Source organism: Mauremys mutica, chromosome 1 (assembly GCF_020497125.1).
Source record: "Mauremys mutica isolate MM-2020 ecotype Southern chromosome 1, ASM2049712v1, whole genome shotgun sequence".
NCBI lineage: Eukaryota > Metazoa > Chordata > Testudines > Geoemydidae > Mauremys > Mauremys mutica.
In genome coordinates, this window is record NC_059072.1 from 152,357,682 (window position 1) to 152,366,810 (window position 9,129).

At 54.0% G+C, this 9,129-nt stretch overlaps 1 protein-coding gene across 1 annotated transcript; it reads right to left on the reverse strand.

Moving 5' to 3' along the window:
* Window positions 1-227: 227 nt before the first annotated feature.
* On the reverse strand, window positions 228-5,233 carry GAPDH (glyceraldehyde-3-phosphate dehydrogenase). The gene is made up of 12 exons (XM_045000775.1): window positions 5,117-5,233; window positions 4,378-4,419; window positions 3,592-3,691; window positions 3,115-3,221; window positions 2,933-3,023; window positions 2,585-2,700; window positions 2,328-2,409; window positions 1,891-2,042; window positions 1,654-1,732; window positions 1,247-1,330; window positions 948-1,045; window positions 228-554 (listed from the first exon to the last, which is right to left on the reverse strand). Exons 2-12 carry the CDS (start codon window positions 4,398-4,400, stop codon window positions 485-487), a joined length of 1,002 nt encoding a protein of 333 aa, XP_044856710.1. The 5' UTR covers window positions 4,401-4,419; window positions 5,117-5,233; the 3' UTR covers window positions 228-484.
* Between the last annotated feature and the right edge of the window lie 3,896 nt (window positions 5,234-9,129).

Below are 9,129 nucleotides of genomic sequence, written 5' to 3' on the forward strand. Positions count from 1 at the left end.
TAACCACACCCTGCACAGCCTTTCTTCTGGCATTTCCCAAGGTTTGACTGCTTGGATTAAACCTTAGTTTTAGTCTTGTATGAAATATTCTTAGTTTACAACAGCTGCATTTCCTGGCCAGTAGCTACCATTTGGGGTGGTGGAAAAGTCCCAGGCTATGTCAGTGGCCACAGTAACACATGCTATGAGCCCTTTGTGGCATCTCCTGACAGACAGAAACAGGAATATTTTAGGATAGCTATTACTTTATTTGAGAAATTGTGGTATAGAAACAGGTCCGCTTCTGTTAGCTTCTCCACCTCCCCCAAGCTTCAGATACACAGTAGAGGAATGGGGAAGACAGATGGAACAGAACTGGCTTCTTGCTGCAGGCTGCAGAGGTGAGTGGTGGTGAGAAGAGGGGTGGGAGGAACAAGGGTCTCCAGTGAGACTTCCCCCCACACACATCTCATTCCCCAGGCAGAGGCTGATCCATGCACCTGGCTTACTCCTTAGATGCCATGTGAACTAACAAGTCCACAACACGGTTGCTGTATCCAAACTCGTTGTCATACCTGGAGACAGAAGTAGAGAAGGAGCAGTTAGGGATGGACAGACCCCTTGTACGTCCCCCACAGGAGTCCCCCCCCTCCCTCCCCCAAGCCCCAGAACAACCTCCATTCCTCCAGCTGGGAAAGATTCAGATACTAGGGGACAACCTCACTCTATAGGAGGTCTTCCTAGGCAGATACTGCCTCTTTGCCAACCAAAAACTCTGCTGCTAGCAGCAAAGTGTCTTCAACCTAAAATTCCAGCTGGAGGCAACAGAGGGAGAGCATGCAAAGCTTGCCATGATAGGATCCTTGCCAGCCCCCGTAAGTGACCCCCAAGTCTCCCCTGGACTCCCAACCTATCCCAGAGAAACAACCCTCCAAATCCCTCATCTCCACAGCCTCTCTTCTCCATACCAGGAGACCAGTTTGACGAAGTGATCATTGAGAGCAATGCCAGCAGCTGCATCAAAGATAGATGAGTGGTTGTCGCCGTTGAAGTCACTGGAGACAACCTGCAAGTGGGGAGGGAAGAGGGAAAGACTGTCACACACACACCCATTTTGTCCTCAACTCCATCCCCCAAGCCCACAAAAATGTTATTGACACCCTGATACATTAACACTCCCAGGGGGTTGCTTCCCTTTTCCCCTTCATGCGAGGAGGTATTCACTCCATTCCTCTCCCAATCTGTTGAAAGGATGGTGAGAGTTTACCTGGTCCTCGGTGTATCCCAGGATGCCCTTCATAGGCCCCTCAGAGGCACTTTTCAGCACCTTCTTAATGTCATCATACTTGGCCTGAGAGAGAGAGAATGAATATGAGATCAGAGCATCCCAGATCCCATGTAGTGGCAACTGCTTCCCAGAGAAGATTGCTGCCAGTTGAGACTGCACAGCTGAGATGCATAGCTAGGACCCCATTATGCCAGGAAATACACCAGACATGGGGCAGCCTCTTGCATAATCTCTTAGAACAACAAGAAACAAGCAACAAGGGGCTATTTCCAAATAGGACGGAGGCTGCAAAGCAGCTGCTCCCTGCCCCATAGGTTAAGGTGGAGACAGAAACATTAGGGGTGCAGGCTCCAGGGCCTGCCTGGTCCACTTCCTGCAATACTCACTGATTTCTCCAGACGACAAGTCAGGTCCACGACAGAGACATTGGGAGTTGGAACACGGAAAGCCATTCCAGTGAGCTTCCTGTGAGAGAGACAAGTGGATCAGAACAGGCTCCTGCCCCCAACCAGGACTTCTGCATATCCTACTGGGGAGAGGGCAAAGTGGGCCAGCTGCAGGTTCCCTGCCCCTTCTGATGTCCCTGTGCCCCAAAGCAAGGGATGCACGGAACTGACACTCACCCATTCAGCTCTGGAATGACCTTGCCCACAGCCTTAGCAGCCCCAGTGGATGCTGGGATGATGTTCTGGGCAGCACCTCTGCCATCTCGCCACATCTTCCCAGAGGGGCCATCCACAGTCTTCTGTGTGGCTGTGACGGCATGGACAGTGGTCTGGAAGTTAAAGGGGGGAGGGGGTAGAACAGAATCAACATCTACATAGAGCCTCACCCCACTGAACTAAGTATTCCTCCCACAACCCTCCCTTTTCCTCTATTCCAGGCAGCACAGGGAGCCTGTCTCTCCTCCTCTGTGGGGTCACAGTCACCATCCCTCTCCACCCAAAACTGTGGGCTGGGGAAAGAGGCACCATCCAGAGCTCTATAGTTTGCCCCACAGACAGAGCTGGGGGGGGGGGGCTTTCAGGAATAAGGGGTTCTGTGCCTCCAGATCACCTACCATGAGACCTTCCACTATGCCATAGTTGTCATTGATGACCTTGGCCAAAGGAGCCAGGCAGTTGGTGGTGCAGGAAGCATTGCTGGAAGAAAGACAAGAAGCACAGTCAGCCAGAGGCAGTCAGGGCCCACCCCCCAGAAGGCAGTCCCTCTGCAGGAGAGGCCAAACATCACTCATCTCCGCCACACACGTTCACAGGAGAGGACAATAGTCAGTTCTGCACCTCAGGTTCAACCCTGATTTCCCCCCATCCTCACCTGACAATTTTCATAGACTTGTCATATTTCTCATGGTTGACACCCATCACAAACATAGGTGCATCAGCTGAGGGGGCAGAGATGACGACACGCTTAGCGCCACCCTTCAGGTGAGCCTGAGGGAGACAGACCAACATTAATAGACTCCTCTACAGCTCCAATAAAGCAGCACATTTGGGATATCTTGCCCCTCCTCCCCCGCAAAAAAGCAAAAAACAAAACACCTCCACTGCAATACAGCCTCAGACTGGGAGAAGTCTGTACACACCTACTTGCACCTGCAGCAGATGGAGTCATCCCTACACCCTTTTCCTCCCATACCCAAGCCAGATGTGATCCATCACTCACGCTGGCCTTCTCTGTGGTGGTGAAAACTCCCGTGGATTCTACAACATACTCTGCTCCAGCATCTCCCCACTTGATGTTAGCGGGATCACGCCTGAGAGGAGACAAACAGTTTAGGAACTGCAAGGTTGTCAAATGCCCTCTCCCATAGGCCCAAAGGAAAGGCAAAGAAGAGTCACACTCACTCCTGGAAAATAGCAATTTGGTTTCCATTAATCACAAGTTTTCCATTTTCAGCCTTGACAGTGCCATGAAAACGCCCGTGAGTGGAGTCATATTTGAACATGTAAACCTAGGAGTAGAAACGGACAGAAGTCAAGTGCTGGCTGCATTCTCAAAGCTTCCCTATTTCAATCCTCAAAGCCCACTCATAGGTCTGTTAATGCCCCTTCACCCTGATTTTGGCCACAGGAATCCGTGGGTTTAGTTGGCTGCAGCCTGTAGTGACCTTGCTCATCTGTATTTAGCTCAAATGGAATTTTCCGGTCCTATTAAATCTCATCTCATCCCCTGGGTTGTTCTCTGGCTTTCACAGGGAAAGCATATAATAGATAGGTCAGACAACTTGCATTCCTTCCCCACCTCTTTCCACCCCACCTGCAGCACAGCACCTGCACAGGCCACACAGCAAGCTCAAAGTTAGAGATCAGGTTCCCACTCACCATGTAGTTGAGGTCAATGAACGGGTCATTGATTGCTACAATCTGGACTTTGCCAGAGTTGAAGGCAGCTCTGGTGACCAGGCGGCCGATACGGCCAAATCTAGGAGAGGAACAGAAGAGGTTGAAGCACACCCCCCACCACTCAGGGAGGGAACCCCTGTTCTGATGGGGAGCTCAGGCTTGGCTTCATTCCCAGAGGCTACCCCAGATTCAGACCTGTGGGATTCAGAGGAGACCCCCGCGCTACCATAGCCCCTCCCCCACCAGTGGGGGGGGGGGGAAAGGAGGAAAGAGAGCTACTTCCCGGCGCAGAGGCCATAAGGTAGGAGGGGCCCCCAGGGAGCCGCAGCCCTGCAAGGGGCGAGCAGAGATTAACAGAGACCCCGCCCCGCGCCCCCAAAGGTCGGGCGCTAAATTTACCCCGGGCCCCGGCTCCGGTTACTCCGCGGCGCGGCAGGAGAAGGTCACATTCCCCGGGCCCGGGGAGGACACGCGATACCACGGCGCCCTTCCCGGGGCGGAGGCAGGAGCCCGGCATGCAGCGGCGCTTCCCGCTCGGGGTGAGTCACGGCCCCCCCCAGCAGCCGCGGGGAGAAATGAGTCATCCGGGCCAGGACCGTCCCGCCAGGGGCCCGCAGGGGGGGGGGGGGGGTTGCAGGCCAGCCGCGGCCCAAGAGCCCTTGCCGCGCCCTTGGCGCGGGGAGCCCCCGCCCCACACACTCGGGCCTTACCCTGCCCTAGGGGCAGCCCCGCCGCGCCCAGCGCCCCGCCCCTGCAGAGACTCACCCGTTAACTCCGACCTTCACCATCGTCTCTGCCGAGATGCTCCTGCGGAGAAGACGGGGCGGGGGGGCTGAGACACCCTCGAGGGACAGCAGGACCCGCACCCCCCAGCCACGCACCCTGCCGCGGCTGCGCCCCCCGGGGTGGGGTGGGGGGGGGGGCTCCGGGAAACTAGCCCCACGTACTTAAGCCGCGGCGCCGGGCGGGGACTGGGTGTGCGCGGGTCGGAGCACCGGAGCCCCACGCGTGCGTGCGGGGCAGGACACAGGCGCCCTGCCGGGGCCGCCAAACCCACTTCCCCCGGAGCGCGACTTCCTCCTCCCTGGGCCAGCAGCAGCTTCCGCGCCGCCCCCACCGCGCTCCACTCCCGGCTCTGCTTGCAGCGCACGTCAGGCACTTACACCCTCCGCCCCAATTGGGTTTTGTCACCTCGCCCCCCCCCCCCGCCCCGCCCGCGCCTCCATTTTGCTTAGCCCGCCTGAGCACAAAGGAGAATCCGAAATCAGCCAGCGCCTCACGTGCACCTGCCCCTACAACGTCTCAGCGCCCCCCCCTCCCTTCTGCCCCCAGGCCGCAGCCGCCCCCGCTCTTGGCCCGCACGATCTTTATTCCTCCAGCACCCGAAACCCCGCACTCCGCCCCCTGCCACCCCAGAGCCGCCAGCATCGCTGCCCGGGAGCGCAGCGGGAGGCCACCCTGGTTGCCGTGTTCCGGCTCCACGTTGTGGGGAGCCCTTTCTTACCTGGGGGGCTGCCTCTGAGCCGCGCGCCTGCAGTAGGGGGAAGGTAAAGGGAGGCAGGCTCGCTGCCCCGGCCTTTATAGAGCCCCGTATGGTAATTGCTGGGCCCGGCCTTTGGAGAAAGCGTCAAATCAGAGGCGGAGGGCAGCCGAGAGCAGCGTACGTGCAGCCCTAATGCTGCTGGGTTGCGCGCCTCCCACACCCATTTTTGGCTGTTCTCTTGCACTCCCTAGCCTACAAAGGAGAAGCGGGGTGGGGGCTCCCCCTCTCCCGTCTCTTGCAAGCCCCACACAGCCAATCACTCTCAGATCTCTCCTGTGTCCCCACCTGCTGTGCAAGGGGAAGGCAGGGGGAGACTCCAACCTGTGAATTAGGGTGACCAGATGTCCCGATTTTATAGGGACAGTCCCGATTTTTGGGTCTTTTTCTTATATAGGCTATTACACCCCCATCCCGATTTTTCACATTTGCTGTCTGGTCACCCTACCGTGAATCCCGTGCACGTGTGTGAGAGGAGACACAGGCAGTAGGATTCACCAGCTACACTGTAACCACAAACACAGATAGCAGGACACAGCACCCAGGGCACAGGCCCAGCCATCGAGGCTGAGGGGCACTAGGAGAGCTATAGAGGCAGGGGCTGACTGGAATAGAAAGAGGCTCGTCACTATGTTCAGTGCCCAGCACAAGGGACCCATGGTCCTGGCTGGGACCTCTAGGTGCTACTGTAATACACATAATCAGTAGTGTGCCCTGTGTGTCTGGGAATGGGGGACGCTGGTGAGTGAAATTGCAGGAGGGTTGCAGATTACACCTAATGGGCATAGTTAGGGCTGTATGTGAGGAGTCCAGGAATGGAATGGCAGAGGATTATAAAACAGGAGTGAAGGGCTATAGCAGGGTTTCTCAATGGAGTTTATTCTGTACTTGCTTGTTTGGCTCCTGTGCACCCCCGGATGAGCCCCTCTGCTGTACGGTGGGCCAGGAAAGGTCAGCTGCATGAGGACAGACTCCCACAGGAAGCTGGAGACACAGTGGGGAGAGGGGAAGCACACAGGAGCCTGAGGGGATCCCTCTATTAGGGGCACCTGTTTCCAGGGGCTCTGACATTTTCAGGCAGGGAGAGGGCAAGGGTCCTGGAAGCCCCTCCCAATCTTTCTCAAAGGCCCTGCATGGGGGATGGGACCCAGGGGTCTCTCACTGGTGCGAGCCAGGGGTTTGTCTCCACTCAGGCTGAGTTACACCTGGTGCTTTCTTCTATCCCGCTCACCGAAGACTGGCAGGAAAGTAAGTGTATGCACCTCTATTATAAACACTATGGTAATATGGCAAGAGGCCAAACCCGGCCTCTCCGCTCTGAGATGGGGGCTGGGTGGGAGTTGCACAACCGCCCCTCCCCCACCCCTGGAAAGAATAGGGAACAATTGTCGCTCAGACAAGCTACCAGCTGGACTCAGAGGGAACAAATCCCCCAAACCAATTCTACCCCTCTCAGGACCTTGCCAGGACACTGCAGGGAGGATCCTGCAGCCGCGGGCACCTTTCCCTCGGCTCAGCACAGCTGCAAGGAAGCTTATAGTGCTGCTGGCCCCGAGCCCTCCTGAGCTAAAATTGCCCCGGACTTTCATTGGCTCCGCGTCCCCCCTGATTTGCTTCAGCCAGACATGCCTAGAATGGGACTGTGTTTCCCAGACTGGCTGGCCTGGCATTCCCCACCCTCAGGCCAGGTTCCCATCAGGCTGCGCTCAGCAGCGTGAGTAACATTTGAATAAGGCCCTGGGAGGCGCCTACCCGCTAGACGTGACTGCGGACATCCTGCCTACCACCTGACTAGCCTGCTCACATCAATGGTGGCAGTGCATTTTCATTGGCTGGAGAACAGGCCAGGGCCTGGTAGTGACACAATTGTGTGTGTGAAGAGGGAGCGCCCACAGCTCGAACAACTTGTCTTTGGCAGTGTCCTGCCTGGATACAGTGCCTGCTTCACATCTGTTTGCTGCACCTGCCTAGCCCGGATTGGGATCCTTGCAGCATGAGCTTTCTCACAGCAGCGCCCTGGCTACGCCCAGCCCAAGTTGGGATGCCCGCTATACAGGCTTCATCTCAGCAAGGCCCAGCATGGGACAAGATGCCTGCAGAATAGGCATACCATTTTAGGATTGAGAGCTGGAGGGTATTTGAAACTACACCTTTTTGAAATCTCTAAGGAGTGCCCCTTTCATGAGAATATTTGGGTTATGGAGATGTATACGGGTAATAATTGAGGAGTAAAATCTTCCCCAGCCCTCATATCAGAGCTCAGTCTTCCAGGACTGTGTGGATCAGCAGAGCAGGATCTGTAGGGATAGGAGGCAGCAGGGGAAAGCACAGATGGGAGTGGGTAGCAGAGCAGATACCAAGAGGAGGGCAGAGACAGATCACCTGGCTGAGGAGTAATCTAACTCCTCTTATCCAGCTGCTATTCCCAGTGCTACGAAAGTGGGAGGGAGCTATGTTTAGCTCCAATTGAAGTTATGACCTTTAATTAAAGGCCACAGGGATGGTTTATACCACAACAGCGAAGAGGAACCAGGGAAGTGGGAACAATTTGGCACTTCTGCCTCACCAGGAGATGGGCTAGATCCTGGGCAAAAACCTAATAGAAGAGAGGACAGGGGATCTTTCTGGGATTACTTGAGCATTTGCAAAAGCAGCAAAGAGTCCTGTGGCACCTTATAGACTAACAGACATTTTGGAGCATGAGCTTTCGTGGGTGAATACCCACTTTGTCGGATGCATGCATGCTCATGCTCCAAAACGTCTGTTAGTCTATAAGGTGCCACAGGACTCTTTGCTGCTTTTACAGATCCAGACTAACTCGGCTACCCCTCTGATACTTGAGCATTTGCACAAACACAAGGCCCTGTTTGCTGAGTAAACACAAACGTTGGGAGGACTCTGTGCAGAGGGGAGAGGGCAAGTAAGACCAACCACCACAACAGCTGCAAACCGCTATACCCCAAACCTCCCCACAGCCAATACTTCTCCCTTGCTCCTTATAGTGCCTCCTGTTGGGGGAAACCAGAACTGGAGTAACTGAGAGAGAACCCACACTGCCAACAGTCCTGCTCCCTCTACAGCACATAGTCCTGGTCTTTCTTAACAGGAGAATACACTGGAGGTACATAGAGGAACATCAATTGTTGGGCAAAGGGCAACATGGTTTCTGTAAAGGGAAATCATGTCTTACTAATCTATTAGAGTTCTTTGAAGGAGTCAACAAACATGTGGACAAGAGGGATACAATGGACATAGTGTACTTAGATTTCCAGAAAACCTTTGACAAGATCCCTCACCAAAGGCTCTTACGTAAATTAAGTTGTCATGGGATAAGAGGGAAGAGCCTTTCATAGGTTGAGAACTGATTAAAAGACAGGGAACAAAGGGTAGGAATAAATGGTAAATTTTCAGAATGGAGAGGGGTAACTAGTGGTGTTCCTAGGACCAATCCTATTCAACTTATTCATAAATGGTCTGGAGAAAGGGGTAAAAAGTGAGATGGCAAAGTTGGCAGACGATACTAAACTGCTCAAGATAGTTTAGACCAAAGCAGACTGTAAAGAACTTCAAAAAGATCTCACAAAACTAAGCGATTGGGCAACAAAATGGCAAATTAAATTGAATGTGGATAAATGTAAAGTAATGCACACTGGAAAAAATAACCCCAACCATACATACAATATGATGGGAGCTAATTTAACTACAACTAATCAGGAAAGAGATCTTGGAGTCATCGTGGCTAGTTCTCTGAAGACATCCACGCAGTCAAAAAAGCAAACAGGATATTAGGAATCATTCAAAAAGGGATAGAGAATAAGATGGAGAATATTTTATTGCCTTTATATAAATCCATGGTATGCCCACATCTTGAATACTGCATACAGATGTGGTCTCCTCATCTCAGAAAAGATATACTGGCACCAGAAAAGGTTCAGAGAAGGGCAACTAAAATGATTAGGGGTTTGGAACAGGTCCCA